Below are 23,579 nucleotides of genomic sequence, written 5' to 3' on the forward strand. Positions count from 1 at the left end.
CAAGAGCAGGTCAGAGGCTGGGAATTCTGTGGCAAGTAACTCACTTCCTGACTCCACAAAGCCTGTCTACAAATCAGGAATACGATTGAATATTCTCCATTTGCCTGGATGAGTGCAGCTCCAACAACACTCAAGAAGCTTGACTCTATCCAGGACAAAGCAGCCGATTTGATTGGCACCACATTTATAAAAATTCTCACCCTCCACCACTGATGCACAGTAGCAGCAGTATGTACTATCTAACGATGCATTGCAGGAACTCACCAAGGCTCCTTTGACAGCACCTTCCAAACCCACAACCACTACCATCTAGAAGGACAAGGGCAGCGGATAAATGGGAACATCACCACCTGGAGGTTCCCCTCCAAGTCGCTCACCATCCTGATTTGGAAATATATCACCATTCCTTCACTGTCACTGGGTCAAAATCTTGGAACTCCCTCCCTAACAGCACTGTGGGTGTACCTACACCACATGGACTGCAGCGGCTCAAGAAGACAGCTCACCACCACCTTCTCAAGGGCAATTAGGGATGGGCAATTAAAGATGGCCCAGCAGCGAAGCCCCACATCACATGAATGAATAAAAAGAAAAATCACGGGGACATCAGGAAGGGATGTCAGCCACACTCCTCAAATTGCAACGGACGATGGAGGAGTCTGTCTGCATTCAGTTTGAGGTGATAGTGCTGACATGCCACGCACCGAGGTCAACACTGGCAGGATGGCAGCTGCCATAGAGACCTTGGTCCAGGGCATCGGTCCTGAGCTCATGCAGGAGCTACACTCTGTTGCTGTTGCCATCAGTGGCATCCATCAGTAGACATGCGAGAGGGGGGCAGGCACCTCCATCTCACTCCAGCTTCCCCTTCTCTTCCAGGAGTTGGCGAGGAGCCCTCAGGAACCCATAGAGAGGAGGAGCAGCAGCTGGACACCCTGAGGCCATCCACCCACATGACCCCAGGAGTGCCAAGCTAATCCCAGTCACCTCTTCCTGTAACCACATCACCTCCAGCTGCACAGGTTGAGGGGAGGGGGTGGGTTCACCTGCCCAACAGCATGACACCCAAAGCAGGCTGGGGCCATCCAGGTCTTGGCCCTCCAGAGGCCGTTCCCCAAAGTCATCACAGAAAACAGGGTGTAGCGGTCAGCAGGCTGCCTCCACCTCTGCTGTGGATGTCAGGGAGGTACCCAGATGTAGCGGTAGGGTTAGGAAAGTTAAAAAAAATTTAGTAGCACAATGGTGGCAAGAGTGTTCACAACATATAATAATGTTCACAAACGTAAATAGAATCACACCCATTTCACATCTCCTCTTATGTATGCCTCCTTTTTATGATGAACTGTGTTGAGAGTGATACCGTGGAGCCTCTGCCCACCTGTTGCAGATCATTGGTGTCTCAGCTATGTAGCGTGCTTCCATATCATCACAGTGTATGCCCCTTTTACAGATCGTTTCAACACCAGTGATGCCTCGACCTTAATGTTAAGTGCGCTCGTGGAAGGAACCTCATTCACATGCTTTGCAGGGTCACGTCATGTTTATTCTTGGCTGTGTAAGATTGAGGCTGCCGTGTTCTCCAATCTCACCTGCATTCTTGAAAGGTGAAGGTGTGGTGTACAAGGAGAGATGTGTTTACACATGGAGAAGGGTCATATATTGTTCTCCTTGATGTGCCATCTGTCATCTGGCAGGGTTTTCATGCCAGGAGCCCATTCTCAGAGCTCGTGTGCGCTCCTGTCTGCTGAACGCATTTCCAACTTTCCGAACGTACGTCTGCTTAGCTCACCAATAAGTGGGGGCACCTTGCCACCTCAAGGTGCTGAAATTCTGCCCCTCTCAGCCATATTATTGCCCTGGTGATTGAAGCTTATACTTTGATCATTTCTCAACCTGTAATTGTCTGTAATGCAGCCACATGGCTCTTGTCACAATGTTGGGATGTAGCGCTGTGCATCCCATCACTGAGACATGTGGTAGTAGTTGCAAACGGTGATTTTTGGTGCTCAGTACAGCCTTTGACCATGCTCTGAAAATGCACGTCGTGGCTTTAGACAATGTCAAGGGGAGAAATGGGATGGGAGCGAGGATGAATTCTGCTCTTTATTAGCGACAACTCGTCACCTTGAGAGTCTCATGGTGTCTGAGAATTTTGGAGTTCGCAAGGGCCTGGACTGGCCATGAAGGTACAATGTGTGTCTTAAAGAGGAGGCGTTTTAATGTCTTGCATACAAGTGGTTGAACGTTGTCATCTTCAGGCGGTCCATGTGTAGTAAGGTGAGGATAAAAGCAGGCCAGCATTCCTAACTGAGAGTGCCGGATGTTAATGTGATAGAGAAGAAGGTGACACAGAAATGAGCCATCTCTGATTAGATGCACACCTGTAGAACGTCCTCGGCTGCCTTGGCCCAAGATTACATAATGGTTTCACCATCGAGGCACCCCTGCCTTGCCACTGGCCTGGTAGGTAGAGACTTACCTCTTGCACCTGCCTGAAAGCGATGTGGTGCTGAGTCTGCAAAGCCTTGCACTGAGTCTGAGTTGCCCTGAGTGCTGTGCGATGCAAGGTAGGCGAATGGACCTCAAAGTCACAAGCAAAGTGCAGGTCATTATATGCCTTTGTGAAATAGGTCGTTCTGATTGCATGCCGATGTGCCCTGATGATCCAGTGTGGGGGGGATGATTCCGGTGAGCAGTCCTTATAATGAGAGGCAAATGTATTGAAGTGATGTTCATGGACATGCTGTGGGTGGGAAATATGGCTCACCAGTAACGGCTGGAGCGGATGATCCCAGACTGTTTTTACAACAGCGGTAAACCGATTTTTCTGATTTCACGATGTTTGCCACTCCCGCCCACTATGACGCCTGCCACAGGCAGGGCCAGAAAATTCCACTCCAACTCTTCAAAGGACCAGCAGCCCAGTGTAAAATATAGATTTTTTCCCCAAAGGCACATGGGCCATAACAATATATACAGGGTTATACCCAATAACAGAAGCTGTGATTTTATATAATTTACAAGGTGTCGTACCCAGCAACTCAGAGTGTGTTATTGCATAATATTTACAGGAGTATGATATCCATCCAGGCGACTATAGAATATTTACTGTGGGCTCTGGAAGTCTGTTATTCTGATTCCCATTTTGTTCTTCTTTGTCCTGTTCAGCCAGTTGATTTCTGCCTTTCCTGTTCTGTTTCTGCCCTCAGAGCCCAGGAGTTACGTGGAGTCGGTTGTCAGGACAGCAGCAGTCGGGGGAAGCAATCTGCAAAGTACTCCCACGCCTCAGAGCTACGTGGTGGAGACCCCGGTCAGGAACATACCCTGTCCCTCAACATTCACTTCCCCAAGTCCCATTTCAAGCAGCAGTCCCTTACCTGGAATGGAGAGGTGAGGGGAAGAACTCACTTTAATCAACTAGCTAGAGTGGAGGGGGAAAGGAGATAAATATATGTCAGGCCCCCAGTTTGATACTAGGCCTGTTTGTCTGTGTCTGAGACTCAGTATCACACTGGGAAAGATAATTTAATTCAGCATAGGCTGGAAAAGAGCCTGGGCCTTTCCAGCGGGGTGGGGCTCAGTACCACACCAGGAAATGTAGTCACACACTGAACCACCAGCAGGAGCTGGATTGATCCTTCAGTGGGAGATCTGGAGGTGAGATTCCAAATTGCTTGATCACTGCTTCTGATTGGAAGCAGCAATACCATGGGCCACTTCTGACAACTAGAGGACAATTTTTTAAATTGCCATTCAGTGGAGTCTTGTGTCTGTACGATAAGGGTGTTTGGCAGAATAAGTGTTAATGTGGGACTAGAGAACAGTACTGCCCACAGTCTGATAAGAGAGTTACATGAAAGAGACTGTGTGTGGAGTAGAGTCCGGAATGAGCCAGCATGGAAACAGCACCTATACATGCCAGTACTTTGGATATGGCTGCAGAAACTGAAATGGACCAGCCATATGAATACTGTGTCTACAAGAACAGGTCAGAGGCTAGAAATCCTGCAACAAGTAACTCACCTCCCTGACTCCCTAAAGCCTATCCACTATCTACAAGGCACAAGTCAGGAGTGTGTTGGAATACTCCCCTCTTGCTCCCACAACATTCAAGAAGCTTGCCAAAGCAGCACACTTGATTGGCAACCCATCCGCAAACACTCACTTCCTCCACCACCAGCGCACAGTGGCAGCAGTGTGTACAAGATGCACTGCAGGAACTCACCAAAGCTCCTTCGACAGCACCTTCCAAACCCACAACCACTACCATCTGGAAAGACAAGGGCAGCAGATAGATGGGAACACCACCGCCTGGAAGTTCCCCTCCAAGTCACTCACCATCCTGACTTGGAAATATATCGCCATTCCTTCACTGTCGCTGGGTCACAATCTTGGAACTCCCTCCCTAACAGCACTGTGGGTGTACCTACACCACTTGGACTGCAGCGGTTCAAGAAAACAGCTCACCACCACCTTCTTAAGGGCAATCAGGGATGGGCAATAAATGCTGGCCCAACCAACGATGCCAAAATCCCATAAATGAATCTTTAAAAAATGACATTGATTGGGACCTGAATATTGAGGGGTTCATAACATTTAGGAAATGCACGAAGCTAGGAAAATATGGTGGCCACTCTATTAGCTAATGATGGTATTAGCACAATGGAGAGGGTTGACCTAATTGCAGGGAAGCAGGACGTAGAAATGTTTGGATAGAGATGAGAGAGGATAAAGGTGAGAAGTAATTTGTTGAAATGGTGTACAGGCCCCATAACAGTATTCATACAGTAGGAAAGGGTATAAAAGAAGAAATAATGTGAGCTTATCAGAAAGGTGATAATCATTGAGGATTTTAACCTGCATATAGGCTGGGAAAATCAGATGAGCAAGGGTAGCCTAGATGAGAAATTCATAGAAGGTTTTCACGATAGTTTATTAGAATACAACGATCAGTTGCCACATAGAGAGCAGGCTATACTAGACCTGGTATTGTGCAGCGAGATAGGATTAATTGATAACTTCATACTGAAGATGGCCCTAGGTAGCAGCAATCATAATCAGATTGAATTTTACATTCAGTTTGAGGGAGAGACTCGTATTTTAAACTTAAGTAAGGGCAATTATGAGGGCATGAAAGCGGAGTGAACTGGCAAATTAGGTTCAACAATAGATTGTTGTAGCACAGCAGATGGTAAATGCTAAACTGCTCAAATCCCAGAGAGAAACTTGAAACAACTGCCACAACTGTTTTGCAATTTGTATTTTTATTTTGAGATGCAGCAGTAATAAGTCCATCGAGTCTCAGGAGTTCTTTTACAAAACTAAATTGAACATTTATTAATAAAAATAATTTTAAGCATATGCATAGGTCTACAAATTACTACTAAGATAACTCCTAACTCCCCTAATTATTCTAACTCCCAGTTACACTCCATTAAGGCAACAGTAGAAACAAAATAGATTTTAACAGACGCAGGCAAAGCACACAACCCTGGACAGGGATATTCACAGTGAATTCCCTTAGCTTTGGTTCCTTTAGGCAGCAGCTTGGTACATAGAGGCTGGAGACTTTTCACACTTGTGAGATCTTAGCATGCCTTCTCCTTTTGCATAACCTCATCTCTTCTATGCATGTTTCTCCCTTTTAACGTAAATCCCACTGTTCCAATATGTCTTTGGACTTTACCTATCTGATCTAATAATAAAAAATCTTTCATAGTACCAATTTCATCAGTAAGCTTTTGGAAAAATAAACACACTGTTTGGCTCCTTCTGGCTAAGTGTAACATTTCACCCTCTCTTTTGAAATTCAAACTCCTCTGGTTTATATAAAAATGCAACTTTTTCTTTACACCTCACATTCTAAAGCTTCTGCCATGGTTACTTATTTAGTACTTTAAACCTAGCTTCTCTTCTGATACATCAAAGCCTTCAGACCAGCTGTCCTTAATTCAATTAAGCCACACACAACAGACAATCCAGACTCCACTATTCCTACTTTTCAATAAATCCCAATAACATTATGAAAATTATTATATTTTCATGACAAGGTCAACAGAGATGCAGTGGTGGACATTTAAGGGGATATTTCAAAATGCATAGAATAGATAAATTCCAACGAGAAAGTAAAATTCCAAGGGGAGGACCCACCATCTGTGGTTAACTAAAAAAATTAAATATAGTATCAAACTTAAAGAAAAAGCATATAATTGTACAATTATGCAGGTGGCAGGTCAGAAGATTAGACAGAATATAAAAACCAGCAAAGAATGACCAAAAGATTGATAAGGAAGGAAAATTAGAGTGCGAGAGAAAGTTGGCTGGAAATATAAAGACAGATAGTAAGAGTTTCTATATCATAGAAACATAGAAAATAGCAGCAGGGATAGGTCATTTGGCCCTTCAAGCCAGCTCTGCCATTCAATATGATCATGGTTGATCCTCTATTTCAACAGCATATTTCCACTCTCTCCCCATACCCCTTGATGTCTTTAGAATCTAGAAATCCATTTCCTTCTTAGTTCTTTAAGTGACTTTGCCTCCACAGCCAAGTGGTAGAGAATTCCACAGGTTCATCATCCTCTGAGTGAAGAAATTTCTTCTAAACTCCAGTGAATACAGGCCTAGTCAGACCAATCTCTCCTCTTACGACAATCCTGCCATCTCAGTAATCGGCCTGGTGAACCTTTGCTGCACTCCCTCTATGGCAAGTATATCCTTCCTTAGGTAAGGAGACCAAAACTGCACACAATGCTCCAGGTGTGGTCTCACCAAGCCCAGCTGCAGTAAGACATCCTTGCTCCTGTAGTCAAATCCTCTTGTAATGAGTAATGAATGCCAACAAACCATTTGCCTTTTTAACTGCTTGCTGCACCTGCATGCTTGCTTAATAGATATTATAAAAAGAAAAGAGTTAACAAAATGAGCGTTGGTCCAATAGAAAGTGAGCCTGGGGAATTAATAATGGAAAATAAGAAAATGGCAGATGAATTTAACAGGCATTTTACAATAGGGGATATGAGTAACATCCCAGGAATAGCTGTAAATCAGGAAATGGAATAGGGGGAGGAACTGAGGAAAGTTACAATCACCAGGGAAATGGTACTGAGTAAATTGTTAGAATTATGGGTTGACAAATCCTCGGGTCCTGATGGACTTCATCCTAGGGTCATAAAAGAAGTGTTGGTGAGATGGTTGTTGTGTTGGTTTAATTTTCCAAAATTCCCTGGAAACGGGAAATGGCGGATGCACTGTAATTAGATTTCCAAAAGACTTTTGATAAGGTGCCACCTCAAAGGTTATTATGAAAAATAAAAGCTCATGGTGTAGGGAGTAACATATTACATGGTTAGAGGATTGCCTAGCCAACAGGAAATAAAGAGTAGGCATAAATGGGTCTTTTTCAGGCTAGCAAGATGTAACGAGTGGTGTGCCATAGGGATCAGTGCTGAGGCCTCAGTTGTTTACAATTTATATATATGTTGTGGATGAAGGGAGCAAGGTATGATTGCTAAATTTACTGATGACACAAAGATAGGCAGGAAAGTAAGTCATGAACTGGACACAAGGAGGCTACAAAGAGATATAGGTGGGTTATTGCTGAAAAAAGAGACACATCTAAGCTTTTTGTCTTGCGCTCCTCAGGACACTCCTGATGAGAGCAAGACGAAAAGCTTAGACATGTCTCTTTTTTCAGTAATACTCAAGCTCTGTACAACCAGAACTCACTTAAGATAGATGTAGATAGGTTAAGTGAGTGGACAAAGACCTGGCAAATGGAGTATAATTTGGGAAGGTGTGAAATTGTCCATTTTGGCAGAAGAGTAAAAAAGAAGCATATAATCTAAATGGTGAGAGATTGCAGAGCTCTTAGATGCAAAAGAACATCCTGGTGCATGTTATGAGACAGCCTTTCGGTAAAGCTGAGTTATTTAAAAATCCCAGAGGGAAACTTCAAGCAACTGTCATAAACTATATTTTTAAGTGGTATGTTTGAGATGCAACTCTAAATTCAGGAATCAGACCACCAGTTCTCAAGAGGTTTTATAATAAACTAAATGAAACATTTTATTAATTTACACAAGTTAAATATATACACATGGCTACAAATTACTACTATCAAAACTTCTAACAAATTCCCAAACTAATCTCCATTAGGGCAACAGCAACCCATAGACTTACCCAGACACCAGGCAAAGCATTTTCACCTTGCAAATTCAAAATGAGGTTCCTTTCACTTTGGTTCCTATGGAGATAGTTACAGCTACTTTGACCTTACATTGCCTCCGCCCTGCACACACACAACTGCTATTGGTTATATCCAGCACATCTCATTGGATGTAAATTCTCATTGTATCACTAGCCTCATCTAACAATAAAACCCCTTTCATAGTACCAATGTTATTAGTAACATAAACATATTGCTTGGTCTCTGCTAGGTAGGTGCCAGATTTCACCCCATACCATGAATGCTTTATTCAAAAAAATGCAAATGCACTCCATCTCTCTTACATCTCAAAGCTAATACACATCAAAGCACCCAGACTAGCTGGTTATAATCCAATTATGGAACACCCAGAGACTAAACCTCTATTTAAAAAAAACCTCAATAATATTTTGTAAATGAATAGCTTCATGACAGTGCATTAATCACAAAAGGCTAGTATGCAGTTACAGCAGGTAATTAGGAAAGCTAATAGAATGTTATTATTCTATTGTGATTGTTATTGTGAGGGGAATTGAATATAAAAGTAGGGAGGATATGCTTCAATTATACAGGCATTGGTGAGACCACATTTGGAGTACAGTTAGAAGCAGCTCAGAGAAGGTTTTCTGAACTAATACCTGGATTGGGTGAGTTGTCTTATGAGGAAAGGTTGACAGGCTGGGCTTGTATCTGCTGGAGTTTAGAAGAGTAAGAAGTGACTTGCTTGAAACATATAAGATCCTGAGGGGGCTTGACAAGGTGGATTTGGAGAGGATGTTTCCTCTTGTGGAAGAACCTAGAACTAGGGGTCACTGTTTAAATAAAGGGTCACCCAATTAGGACCGAGATGAGGAGTATTTTTTTCTCTCAAAGGGTTGTGAATTTTGGAACTATCTTACTCCATAGGTGGTGGAAGCAGAGTCTTTGAATATTTTTAAGGGAGAGGTAGATAGATTCTTGATAAGTGAAGGGGTGAAAGGTTTTCAGGGACAGGCGGAATGTGGAGTTGAGGTTACAATCAGATCAATCATGATGTTATTGACTGGTGGAGTAGGCACGAGGGGCTGAATGGCCTAATCCTGCTCCTAATTCGTATGTTCATATGTCTATTGTTATGGGTTACAAATAACGGTTTATGTTTAATCACACAAGCCTCCAGACCTCTCTGTGAAACATCAAACAATCTTTACAACAGTGTCTGCTAACAGTGGGAATCTGGGCAAGTGTTGCCCACAGTTTGGCTGGAGATTCACAGCAGCAAACCTGAAAGTCTGACTGCCCTCTGCCAGAAGGACAGACTTCTTGTTAGCTCAGACTAGTTTAACGTTTCTTACTTACACAAATTCTGTCTTTTTTTTATTTCCTCAGTGCCTTCATCACGAGCTGTTCATCAGCAGGTGCCAATGGACACAGTGCCACACCACCCCAGCCATCTCTGGATTCCAGTTTGAGATCAGCAAGCTTCTCTCACCCGTCCTTTGCAGAGAGCAGCTATCTCAACACCACTCCATCTAACCTGTCGGCTGCCGGCACAGCCAGCTCCTCAGGCAGCTTTGCTCTGGGTGCCGACCCTTCACTAAGCCCAGGTGCACTTCATCAAGACAGAGGCACGACAGGAGTTCATGGGCTGCCTGGAAGCCCACAGTCCCTCCATAGGACAGTGGCCACTAATACCCCCTCAAGCCCATCTTTGGGCAGGAGGATAATCAGTCCTGGGACAGTGATGCCCCCTGGAAGCCCAGGTATGAACAGGCACCCGGCGGGTACTCATGGAGTTCTGACTGGCACATCAAGTAGCCCCATTATGTCCAGATACCCTGGCATCGTTAGTGCCAGTGCACCAGTCACCCCCAGCAGCCCGGTCCTGGAGCCATACCCTCTGTATGGCTATTCGACACCAACAGCACAGTTGGATGAGCGGTACCCAGCGCTGTCGCGCCAGGGGAGTTCCTCAGGATACGCTACACCTGGAACACCAGGCTTCCCCGTCTCACCGGCTTACTACAACTCAGCTGCAAGTAGCCCTGGCACTGCCGCAGTTTTCACTGCCACGCCCATCCCGCAGGTGCCCGGTGGCTCCTCTCCACCTCGAGGCTGCCCGGTCGCTGGTCCTCAGCCTGCACTGCCAGAGAAGAGGCGAATGTCAAGTGGTGACCGCTCCAACAGCTCAACCAACTATGCCACAGTCAACGGCAAGACCATCTCGCCCATCTCCAGTGGGATGTCGAGCCCAAGTGGGGGCAGCACTCCAAGCGTGGCCTTTTCACACACATTACCTGACTTCTCCAAACTCTCTTTGCACGGTAAGGAGATCACTTTGTTTATATGTCAGAAAAACTGCATCTTGTTTCTTGTGGTCTTGTGATCATGTTTGACTAATTTATTAGAATTGGTTGAGGAAGTAACAAGTAACATGGATAAAGGGAAATCTGTAAATGTGCTGTACTTGGCTTTCCAGAAGGCATTTGATAAGGTGCCACACCAAAGAAAAATAACTCATGGTGTACAAAGTAACATATGAGCATGGATGGAGGATTGGTTGGCTAATAGGAAGCAGAGAGTAGGGATAAATGGGACATTATCCAGTTGGCAAGCAATAACTAAATCATGATCCACAGGGATCAGTGCTGGAGCCTCAACAATTTATAATCTATATAAGTGACTTGGATGAATAGACTGACAGGATGTTTGCTAGTGTTTTCATTGTGACATCCATCCCACAGGTAACTCTGAGCCTTCAGTAGGAATCTCAGTACCAGGATATGGTGTGGTGTGCTCAGCACTAAACTTTCACTTCTAATCACTGGGTCTGTATAGAGTCATAGAGGAGTACAGCACAGAAAAAGGCCCTTCATCCCATCAATTCTTCACCGGTCAAACAAGTATCTAACTATTGTAATCCCATTTTCCAGCACTAGGTCCATGGCCTTGTATGCCATGGCATCGCAAGCGCACATCCAAATACTACTTAAATGTTATGAGGGTTTCTGCCTCCACCACCCTTTCAGACAGTGAGTTCCAGATTCCCACCACCCTCTGGGTGAAAAAGTTCTTCCTCACATCCCCTCTAAACCTCTTGCCCCTCTACCCTATCTATGCTCCTCATAATTTTATACACCTCAGTCATGTCCCCCCTTAATCTCCTCTGCTCCAAGGAAAATAACCCCAGTCCATCCAATCTCTCCTCATAACTAAAACTCTCCAGCCTAGGCAACATCCTGGTAAATCTCTTCTGCACTTTCCCTAGTGCAATCACATCCTTCCTATAATGCGGATTCCAGAACTGCACGCAATACTCTAGCCATGGCCTAACCAGCGTTTTGTACAGTTCCAACATAATCTCCCTGATCTTATATTCTATGCCTCAGCTAATAAAGGCAAGTATCCCATATGCCTTCTTAACCACCTTATCTACCTGTCCCGCTACCTTGAGGGACTGGTGAACATCCACACCAAGGTCCCTCAGATCCTCAGCACTTCCCAGGGTCCTACCATTAATCATGTATTCCTGTGCCTTGTTTGTCCTGCCCAAGGTTACTACACAAAAAAAAACTCATGGTGTACAAAGTAACAAAGCATCAGCTCACACTTATCCAGATTGAATTCCATTTGCCACTGATCAGCCCATCTATATCCTCCGGTAATCTAAGGACATCTTCCTTACTATTTACCACCCCATCAATTTTCGTGTCATCTGTGAACTTACTGATCAACCCTCCAGCATTCAAGTCTAAGTTGTTTATCTATACCACAAGCAGCAAGACACCCAACACCAATCCCTGTGGAACCCCACTGGACACGGGCATCCAGTTACAAAAACAGCCCTCGGCCATCACTCTCTGCTTCCTGCCACTCAGCCAATTCTGGATCCAATTTGCCAAATTGCCTTGGATCCCATAGACTCTTACCTTCGATATCAGTCTCTCATGCAGGACCTTATCAAAAGCCTTGCTGAAGTCCAAGTAGACCAAGTCAAATGCATTGCCCTCATCTACACACCTGGTCCGCTCTTTGAAAAATTCAATCAAATTGGTCAGACATGACCTCCCCTTAACAAAACCTGCCGACTGTCCTTGATTAATCCCTGCGTCTCCAAGTGTAGATTAATTCTGTCCCTCAGAATTGCTTCCAATAGTTTCCCCACCACTGAGGTTAGACTGACTGGCCTATAATTCCCTGGTTTACCCCTTCCTCCCTTCTTGAATAACGGTACACATTGGCTGTCCTCCAGTCCTCTGGCACCTCTCCTGTGGCCAGAGAGGTATTGAAAATTATTGCCGATGCCCCTGCTATCTTCTCCATTGCCTCACTCAACAGCCTGGGATACATTTCATCCGGGCCTGGAGATTTATCTACTTTTAAACCTGCCAGACCACTTAGAACCACCTCCCTTTCTGTGCTAATTTCTTTAATAAGATCACAGACCTTCTGCCTGATTTCCATACCTGCTTCATCCCTCTCACTTGTGAACACCGACACAAAGTATTCATTTAGAACCCTACCTACGTCTTCCGGCTCCACACACAAATTGCCACTATGGTCCTTAATGAGCCCTACTCTTTCCCTAGTTATCCTCTTACTCATAATGTACTTGCAAAATAACTTTGGATTTTCCTTTATTTTACCTGCCAATGATTCTTCATGCCCCCTTTTTGTTCTCCTAATTTCCTTTTTAAGTTCCCCCTATACATTCTATACTCCTCTAGGGCTTCCACTGTTTTGAGCACTCGGTATCTGCTATAAGCCTCCCTTTTTCTCTTTATCCAATCCTGTATGTCCCTTGACATCCAGGGTTCCTTGGATTTGTTGGTCCCACCCTTTGTCTTTACTGGAATATGTTGGTCCTGAACTCTCCCTATTTCCTTCTTGAATGAGCCCCACTGCTCTGATGCAGATTTACCTAAAAGTAGCTGCTCCCAGTCCACTCTGGCCAAATCATATCTGATCATATTGAAATTGGCCTTCCCCCAATTTAAAACTCTGGTTTCTGGCCCATCCTTTTCCTTTTCCATAACAACCTTGAATCTAATGGAGTTATGATCACTATCTGCAAAATGCTCCCCCACTGATACCTCTGCCACTTGCCCGGCTTCATTCCCTAAAATTAAGCCCAAGACCTTCTACATACTAGCTTAAAAAGCTCTCCTGGATGCATTTTAAGAATTCTGCTCCCTTTAAACCTATCACACTATGACTAACCCAGTTAATGTTGGGGAAGTTGAAATCCCCCACTATTACTACCCTATTATTTTTACACTTTTCTGAAATTTGCCAACATATCTGCTCTTCTATTTTTCTCTGACTGTTTGGGGGTCGATAGTACACTCCCAGCAATGTGATTGCTCCTTTTTTGTTTTTCAGTTCTACCCATATGGCTTCATCTGAGAAGCCTAAGATGTCATCCCTCCTTACTGCTGTAATAAATTCCTTGATCAATATTGCGATACCCCCTCCTGTTTTATCTCCATCCCTGTCTCACCTGAAGACCCTATATCCTGGAATATTGAGCCGCCAATCCTGCCCCTCTCTCAACCATGTCTCTGTGACAGCAATGACATATACTTCCATGTGTTAATTTGTGCCCTCAACTCATCTGCCTTATTCGTCAGACTCCTCGCATTAAAATAAATACCATCCAATCTTGCCAAACTCCCTTGTGCCTTAACTGGCCTATAATTTGTATGCCTTCCAGACTCACTTGCTCTCTCTCCTGATTTTGGCTGTGCATCTCCCCCTGCCGAACCTCCTTTCAGGATCCCATCCCCCTGCCAAGTTAGTTTAAACCCTCCCCAACAGCACTAGCAAACCTCCCCGCAAGGATGTTGGTCCCATTCCGGTTCATTTGTTCCAGTGTATCCTTAAGGGATAGCTGGGAGATCCCTTGAACTGGGAGAAGAAGCTTGGGTGGGATCTGGCTTTAACATGGAGCCAAGACAGAAGGTGCCTGCCTGATGGGAGTCGGTGATGCAGTGTGTGAACACCCTTTTTTTGGATTTTTAAAATTTAAAACCAAAACCAAATGAAAAAAAATACCCTTGCGCTTTCTCTATCCCTCTCACAGGGTTGGGTTAAATGGAACACTCGTGTGGAACCCACCCTTTTCACCAACATGAGTTAAATTTTAAATAAGCCAAAAGTGATTGGAATTGTTGCTGCCTCTCTGTGGTGAAGTATTGGGTGGGCCAGGGAGCGTAACACAGAATCTAATCCCCCTCAGCTCTGGGTGAACTGAGGCCAACACAAATTGGGGTGACAAACTCCAACAGGGCTGAATGAGGTCTTCATTATTCTGAGTTTTTCTTGTGTTTGGCTTGTGGTATAAAGGAGTCACAACTGAAACCATCGGAAGAGCAGTTCAGGAAATTATTATCAGTGGTTGGGGTGAGGGGGTCAGGGGATCATTTTCATCGTTGGAATAAATTGGAGGACAGGAAGCATTGAAGAAGCTTATAATTCACACAACTCAAGATCAGCAGCCTGTTCAATGCAGTTGCTGGGTGCAGTGTCTTTATCACTTCGAGACTCAGGGCAGAATCATCCCAGATTTGCACTAAGTGCTTTAACAGCATGAGGAACAATGTTTTACCTGTTGGCCATAATGGTGGGTTGTTACTGTCTGTTTCCCACCTCATTAATTATGCAGCCACAGGAAACACTGTCTCGCTGGCAGACAGTCTCTGAATCTGAGGATGAATGATCTCACCTGTGCCGCCAGGGTAAGGCAACCATCTCATCACTCTAAACTCACACACTCAAACTCATCACACATTCCCTGGCATCTCACTCACTGCCAGCTCAGGGGGCATCCCCACTCACTCTCTCACACACACACCCTCATCTCTCCATCTGGCCTCATCTCCTCTGGAGGCTGCCTCCTCAGCCCTCACCCTCTTGAGGCCACTTACACAGATCAACATGTGCCCAACACACACACCCTGGGATACCCCCCTTCCCCAGTACAGCCCTCGTCCTGCAGCCTCTTCCCTTGCCTGAGGCCACTTCGCCCCTTTCCCCAAGCAAGCCCTAGTCCTATAGCTGTTAAAAAGCCACCCCTGCCTTACAGCTGGTCTCATAAGTAGAGACCTGCCTGTGAGCCCCTCTAAAAGTGATGCGCTGCTGCCTGCAAAGCCTGGTGCTGAGACTGCGAGTGCTGCCCGAAGCAAGGTAGGTGAACAGACTTTGAAGTCCCGGGGGAAGTGCAGCTCGCCAGGTGCACGTCACTTATGTACAGTTGTGAAACACATTGGTGTGCAATCACACCAAAGTGTCCGGATGATGCAGTGTGTGGGGGTGGTGGGGGGGTGGCGGGGGGTGATTCCAGAGAGCAGGGCTTATAATGAGATACTAAAGTATTGAAATCAGGTCCGATGTGCAGCGCTGGGAAATGCGCCCCCCACCATTAACAGGCAGAGTGGACAATCGCAAACTGGTTTCATGACAGCGGAAAATTCTAGTCTCAGATACCAGCCAAACTTTTCACTGACTAACATGAGATAGTTACATCTTAACAGATAACAGGCTAAAAAAAAATGAAGTTGGACTCATAAATTACAGCAACAAGGTTGTAAGTCATGTTTTATGGTTTCCAACACTCTGTCCTTACTCCAATCACATGCTTTCTTGATTTCTGTGCTTCACTTCTCCAGCTGTATCCTGTCTCTTTCTTTCATTCTCTCCTTCTTTCCCTCTGTTCCAGTTTTATGAAGATATTAATACCATTTGCTCTTGGTATTCCTTGGGAGATTCTGATTTATTGGACCGACCCTCATTCTCTCAATCTCTCTCTCTCTCTCTCTCTTTCATGATTCTTTCTAATGTTCCTCCTTTTTGCATTTTCTGCTTCCTCATCCAGTCTTTTTCCCCCTCATTTACTTTCTTCTCTCCCTCACTATTATTTACCTATGGCTTTCTCACTCTTCCCTTTCTATCTAGTCCCTTATCCCTGTCTGTCTCGCCCTTTCTCTTTGTCTTTCAGGCTCCCCCTCTCCCTTACCTCTTCCCTCCTTTTTCACTTTTCTCTCTCATTTTTATATGCTTTTCTTCACCCTCAAATTGAATTCCAAAGCGAGAATATGAATCTCGTCATGAGCTTCTAATTCAGAGACTTGATGTGAGGATCAGATCGAGCAGCGAGCATCTGGAAATGAGTCAGATCTACTAAAATTTGACTCCAGTAGATATTCATCAGGTCTGGCAGCATCTGTGGATAGAGAAACAGAGTTAATGTTTCGAGTCCGTATGACTCTTCTTCAGAGCTAAAGAGTAGAATTGCAAGGGATTTTATACTGTTTCAGATGGGAGTGGAGCGGGTAGAATAAGATAGAAGGTCGGGGATAGATGATGGCTAAGGAGAGATTGACAAAGATGTCATTGACACAAGGCAAAGGGAGTGTTAATGGTAGTGGTAGAATGAAGACGGTAGAGTGAAACATATAGTGGCATAAAGGTAAAATAGCAGAAGGTGTTAAAAGCAGAACAAGGGTCACAAAAGATTCACAAAAGGTTAGAATGCAGATACAGCAAGTAATTAGGAAAGCTAATAGAATGTTATCATTTATTGTAAGGGGAATTAAATACATAAGTAGGAAGATTATGCTTCAGTTGTACAGGGCACTGGTGAGACCACATCTGGAATACTGTGTAGAATATTGATCACCTTATTTAAGGAAGGACGTAAATGCATTGGAAGCAGTTCAGAGGTTTACCAGACTAATACCTGGAATGGGTGGGTTGCCTTATGAGGAAAGGTTGGACAGGTTAGGCTTGTATCTGCTGGAGTTTAGAAGAGTAAGAGGCGGCTTGATTGAAACATATAAGATGCTGAGGGGTCTTGACAAGGTGAATGTGAAGAGGATGTTTCCTCAGGTGGAGAATCTAGAACAATGGGGTCACTGTTTAAAAATAAGGGGTCGCCCATTTAAAACAGAGGTGAGGTGAAAATCTTCCACTCAGAGGATTGTGAGGCATTGGAACTCTCTTCCTGAAAAGGCAGTAGAACCAGAGTCTTTGAACATTTTTAAGGCAAAGGTGGATAGATTCTTGGTAAGCAAGGGGGTGATGGGTTATCAGGGATGGGTGGGATGCAGATTTCAGGTTACTATCAGATCAGCCATGATCTTATAAAATGGTGGAGCAGGCTTGAGGGGCTGAATGGCCTCCTCCTGCTCCACATACGTTTGTTTGTATTTAGGGATCAGCACTCTGTGAAAGCAAAACATAAAAACAAGTGACAGAGTTCTTTCACAGAGCACTGACCCTTGTTCTGCTATTAACACCTTCTGCTATCTTACCTTTATGTCACTATCAGTACCTTCTTCACTCTACCACTACCATTAAAACTCCCTTTATTTGTGTTCATAACATCTTTGTTATTCTCTTCATAGCTGTCATCTATTCCGAACCTTCTATCTCGTTCCACCTGCTCCAACCCCCTTCTCCACCACGTTAAACAGTATAAAATCCCTCACATTTCTACTTCTCTTCAGCTCTGAAGAAGTGTCATACGGACTCGAAATGTTAACTCTGTTTCTCTCTCCACAGATGCTGCATGACCTGCTGAGCTTTTCCAGCATTTTCTGTTTTTATTTCAAATTTACAGCATCCGTAGTATTTTGCTTTTATCCGGTAAATATTCCCTTTGCTTTGTCTTCTACCATTTGATGAATATTTTGCTCTCAAAATAAGGGATGAATATGGAATTTCTCCCACTGCATAGTAAAGCTCCCTCTACACTGTCCCCATCAAACACTCCCAGGACAGGTACAGCACGGGGTTAGATACAGAGTAAAGCTCCCTCTACACTGTCCCCATCAAACACTCCCAGGACAGGTACAGCACGGGGTTAGATACAGAGTAAAGCTCCCTCTACACTGTCCCCATCAAACACTCCCAGGACAGGTACAGCACGGGGTTAGATACAGAGTAAAGCTCCCTCTACACTGTCCCCATCAAACACTCCCAGGACAGGTACAGCACGGGGTTAGATACAGAGTAAAACTCCCTCTACACTGTCCCCATCAAACACTCCCAGGACAGGTAAAGCATGGGGTTAGATACAGAGTAAATCTCCCTCTACACTGTCCCCATCAAACACTCCCAGGACAGGTACAGCACGGGGTTAGATACAGAGTAAAGCTCCCTCTACACTGTCCCCATCAAACACTCCCAGGACAGGTACAGCACGGGGTTAGATACAGAGTACAGCTCCCTCTACACTGTCCCCATCAAACACTCCCAGGACAGGTACAGCACGGGGCTGGAGACAGTGTAAAGCTTCCTCTACACTGTCCCCATCAAACACTCCCAGGACAGGTACAGCACGGGGCTGGAGACAGTGTAAAGCTTCCTCTACACTGTCCCCATCAAACACTCCCAGGACAGGTACAACAAGGGGTTAGATACAGAGTAAAGCTCCCTCTACACCGTCCCCATCAAACATTCCCAGGACAGGTAAAGCATGGGGTTAGATACAGAATAAAGCTCCCTGTACACTGTCCCAATCAAACACTCCCAGGACAGGTACAACAAGGGGTTAGATACAGAGTAAAGCTCCCTCTACACTGTCCCCATCAAACGCTCCCAGGACAGATACAGCACGGGGTTAAATACAGAGTAAAGCTCCCTCTACACTGTCCCCATCAAACACTCCCATACTGTTGCAGTACAGGATTACCTACAGAGTAAAGCTTCCTCTACACTGTTTGCAGGGCACAGGAGATGAACTGATTTTCTACTCCTGTTTCATACTGTAACTATGTAAGTGTATTAATACCAGTTTTCAGTTTTTCCATCTTGTCTCTGTGCTATTCTAATGCTCATTCCGCATATATATAAGGGGTGCCATTAGACTGTCGGTTGCCGTACAGCCTGCCAGCGCTGGGGAACTCGGGCCCCTACATCCATCAGTCTAGAATGGAACCTGGTTTTGAAACAACTTTATTTTTCTTTTCATTCTCTCTCAGATGGAAGCCCAGAAGCAAGAGCTCATGTGAAGTTTGTCCAGGATACATCCAAGTATTGGTACAAACCGGATATCTCCCGCGAGCAAGGTACACAAGAGTGCACTTCACTAAGTGAACGTTGAAGATATTGGGGAGGCAGGGGCATTTGAGGTGGGCATAGACAGCCTCCGCAGGCCCAGTGAGGGGCAGACAAGATTATGGAGCTTGTTTCTCATCTCCCTGCACTGGAGTTCAGAAGTGAGCACGACGAGAAGCTCAGAGATTCAGTTCATCCAGGATCTGGGTGGAGTAGTTAACTTCTCTGGATAGGTTTGAGGCTTCATCAGTCAGGGATTAATCTTGGGGACAGCTCGGTGCACTTCTTTGAATTGTTTTGTGGGATCTTTTACAGCTACCTCAGAGAGCAGACTGGCCCTTTGAAACTGCAGCACTTCCTCAGTACTGACCCTCCAACAGTGCAGCACTCCCTCAGTACTGACCCTCTGGCAGTGCAGTGCTCCCCCAGTACTGACCCTCTAACAGTACAGCACTCCCTCAGTACTGACCCTCTGACACTGCAGCACTCCCCCAGTACTGACCCTCTGACACTGCAGCACTCCCCCAGTACTGATCCTCTGACAGTGCAGCACTCGCTCAGTACTGACCCTCTGACACTGCAGCACTCCCCCAGTACTGATCCTCTGACAGTGCAGCACTCGCTCAGTACTGACCCTTCGACAATGCAGCACTCCCTCAATACTGACCCTCCGACAGTGCAGCACTCCCTCAGTACTGACCATCCGACAATGCAGCACTCCCTCAGTACTGATCCTCCGACAGTGCAGCACTCCCTCAGTTCTGACCGTCCAACAGTGCAGCACTCCCTCAGTACTAACCATCCGACAATGCAGCACTCCCTCAGTACTGACCCTCCGAAGGTGCAGCACTCCCTCAGTACTGACCCTTCGACAATGCAGCACTCCCTCAATACTGACCCTCCGACAGTGCAGCACTCCCTCAGTACTGACCATCCGACAATGCAGCACTCCCTCAGTACTGATCCTCCGACAGTGCAGCACTCCCTCAGTACTGACCGTCCAACAGTGCAGCACTCCCTCAGTACTAACCATCCGACAATGCAGCACTCCCTCAGTACTGACCCTCCAACAGTGCAGCACTCCCTCAGTACTGACCCTCCAACAGTGCAGCACTCCCTCAGAACTGACCCTCCGACAGTGTCGCACTCCATCAGTGCTTCCTATTTGACAGTACAGCACTCCCTCAGAACTAAACCTCCGACAATGCAGCACTCCCTCAACACTGACCCTCTGACAGTGCAAAGTTCCCTCAGTAATAACCCTCCGACTGTGCAGCACGCCCTCAGTACTGACCCTCTGACAGTGCAGCACTCCCTCAATACTGACCCTCCAACAGTGCAGCACTCCCTCAGTATGACCCTGTGATATTGCAGCACTCTCTCAGTACTGCCCCCTGACAGTGCAGCACTCCCTCAGTACTGACCCTCCAATAGTGCAGCACTCCCTCAGTACTGACCCTCCAACAGTGCAGCACTCCCTTGGTACTTACCCTCTGACAGTGCAGCACTCCCTCAGAACTGATCCTCCAACAGTGCGGCACTCCCTCAGTGCTTCCCATTTGACAGTGCATCACTCCCTCAGTCCTGACCCTCCGAGCACACAACACTCCCTCAGTACTAAACCTCCCACAATGCAGCACTCCCTCAGCACTGACCCTCTGACAGTGCAAAGCTCCCTCAGTAATAACCCTCCGACCGTGCAGCAAGCCCTCAGTACTCACCCTTTGCCAGTGCAGCGTGCCCTTAATATTGAACTTTCAACAGTGCAGCGCTTCCTCAGTACTGACCCTCCAACAGTGCAGCACTCCCTCAGTACTGACCCTCCAACAGTGCAGCTCTCCCTCAGTACTGACCCTCCAACAGTGCAGCACTCCCTCAATACTGACCCTCCAACAGTGCAGCACTCCCTCAATACTGACCCTCCAACAGTGCAGCACCCCCTCAGGAGATTGGGCTAGAGATTGTATTAAGTCCCTGACGTGGGACTTGAACCCACAACCTTCTGACTCTGAGACGAGGATGTGGCTAAGCCACAGCTGACAGTTTGTTTTCACTCCCCTCTATCTGTCCTGGTGTTCGGGGCTGTTGAAGGTGTTTCCTCAGGGGCAGGTTGATCAGCGAACTGGCTCCTACCTGCCTACCTGACAGTGATTTGGTGTCATGGCAGTGACTACACCAGTGACCCAGGGTCGCCGGGCTGGTTTTGGTGAAGGCCCAGTGTGACAATCAGAGGTTGGCTGACTGCAATTACCAGCCAATCCCCAGACAGAGTCAGTTATTTCAGGATGGGGTGCGGGAGAAGAGAGAAGGAATAGTTCATTGTTTCATTATGAGTTGTCACTCTCCGAGGTTTCACTGTCTGAACCAAGCTAGCTAAACACAAAGCGGGCCCAGAATCTCACACTTGTCCAATTTGCAGACACACTCACTGACACTGGGGATGTGGACTGGAAGCTGAGATTCTCACACTTCATGCTAAATTCAAACTTGTTTGTGTTTATGGTCATTGTATTATCAGAATGAAATGTATTAAATATCTTTTCTCCTCATTCTCTCCTCCTCACCCTCTCTCACCTGGTCTTCTCTTCTCTACCTCACTCACCCTATTCTTCTCACCCTCTGCTCCCTCTCCTCACTATGCTCTATCATTCTCTCTCTCTCCTCCCATTCTTCTCCTCTTCCCCTCCCTCACTCTCTCTCTTCTTTGTCCGAACTCATTCTGTCACTTCTCTCCTTTCCTCACCCTCTCCCCTCCCCTTCTTTCCCCTCCTTCCCTCCTGTCACCTCCCGCTCTACCCGCCCATCTTTCCTCTCCTATCATCCTCCCACTTCCCTCACCCTGAAATATTCCCTCCTCTAATCCTATCCTGCCAGCAATCGGCCTGCTGAGGGATCGTGATCCCGGTGCCTTCATCATCCGAGACAGCCATTCCTTTCGGGGGGCCTATGGCCTGGCCATCAAAGTCTCCAGCCCTCCTCCGACTATCGCACAGCAAAGTAAGAAAGGTAATGACACAACTCTCACCCTCATCCTGAGATTGGGAGGGTGATTGGAGTCATCTGAATCCATTTCTCCCTGTGGATACCAGGGATCCAGGATAATACCGGGGAAAAGAGGAGCAGGGAGGGGATTGGAGAGTAAGAAACACTATTCCAGGGAAAGAGTCGGAACCAGAGATTGAGTCATGGGGAAATTTGATCAGTTTATGGAGAGAACAGGTGTTGAGGGATTTGGGGAGTAGGTGGTGAAATTAGGGAGTGGCCTAATTTCCTTCTCCGTTGTCTTTAGTTGAAAAGAAAATTCTGCAACGATCTTGAAGGGTTGAGGTTCCTCCTTGCAGTGGGCAGTTTGCAGAATGGAAGGCCCTGTTATGCTGTTAGGGAGTCTCTGACATTTTTATCATCAGTGGAACAACCCCGCCCCCACTCCCCCCCAACCATCCCACCGTGTCCGCCCCCTCCCCGCCGAGTCCGCCCCCTCCCCGCCGAGTCCGCCCCCTCCCCGCCACCGGGTGGCTGCCAGCTTCATGGAGGCAGTCACCCTGTGACCCCCTGTGACCCCCTGTAACTGCTGCCCTGTGACCCCCCCGTGACTCCTGTGACAGCCGCCCGGTGACTCCCTGGGGCACCCTCCCGCGATGTTGGACCTGCCTCTGCAGTGACCAGTTCTCCCAATGACAGTGTTCAGATCTTTAACCCTCTGATTGGACCAGCAGCATCAGGAGCCTGTGCACTAGCCTTAACTAAATGCTTGGCCTACAGGCAGCCAATTAGGAGGCTGCCTGTGGTAAAATCACTGCTGGCCAGCGTGAGTTTGGGTCCCGAAGCCCATGATAAAATTCAGCTCTTAGAGTGAGTGAGTTCATGGAATTCAAAAACAAATATGACAGTTTTAAAATCAAGGCAGCTTCACCAGGAGCCAATGTATGTCAGCAAACAAAGGGTTGTGGAATGGGACTTGGTGAGAGTTAGGGATATGGGCAGCAGTATATTGGATAACCTCAAGTTTAACTACTACCCATTTTGTGCGCCCTCACTCCCGGGGCCCATGTGCACTCATCGGGGCTCGTGTGCACTCATCGGGGCTCGTGTGCACTCACCGGGGCTCGTGTGCACTCACCGGGGCTCGTGTGCATTCACCATAGCCCGTGTGCGCTCACCATAGCCCGTGTGCGCTCACCATAGCCCGTGTGCGCTCACCATAGCCCGTGTGCGCTCACCATAGCCCGTGTGCGCTCACCGGGGCTCGTGTGCGCTCACCGGGGCTCGTGTGCGCTCACCGGGGCTCGTGTGCACTCACCGGGGCTCGTGTGCACTCACCGGGGCTCGTGTGCAC

General features: G+C 46.5%; 1 protein-coding gene across 3 annotated transcripts in view; it reads left to right on the plus strand.

Annotated features, from left to right (window-relative positions):
- LOC121284932 (tensin-like) overlaps positions 1 to 23,579 on the plus strand; it is a 161,698-nt gene that overhangs the window by 119,288 nt on the left and 18,831 nt on the right. For all 3 annotated transcript variants that reach the window (XM_041200868.1, XM_041200869.1, XM_041200870.1), the window contains 4 exons: positions 3,210 to 3,390; positions 9,575 to 10,509; positions 19,168 to 19,254; positions 22,118 to 22,249. In XM_041200868.1, the coding sequence (XP_041056802.1) occupies positions 3,210 to 3,390; positions 9,575 to 10,509; positions 19,168 to 19,254; positions 22,118 to 22,249 (1,335 nt within the window). The remainder of the gene's footprint in view (positions 1 to 3,209; positions 3,391 to 9,574; positions 10,510 to 19,167; positions 19,255 to 22,117; positions 22,250 to 23,579) is intronic.

The sequence above is a fragment of the Carcharodon carcharias genome, chromosome 12 (assembly GCF_017639515.1).
Source record: "Carcharodon carcharias isolate sCarCar2 chromosome 12, sCarCar2.pri, whole genome shotgun sequence".
Lineage (NCBI taxonomy): Eukaryota > Metazoa > Chordata > Chondrichthyes > Lamniformes > Lamnidae > Carcharodon > Carcharodon carcharias.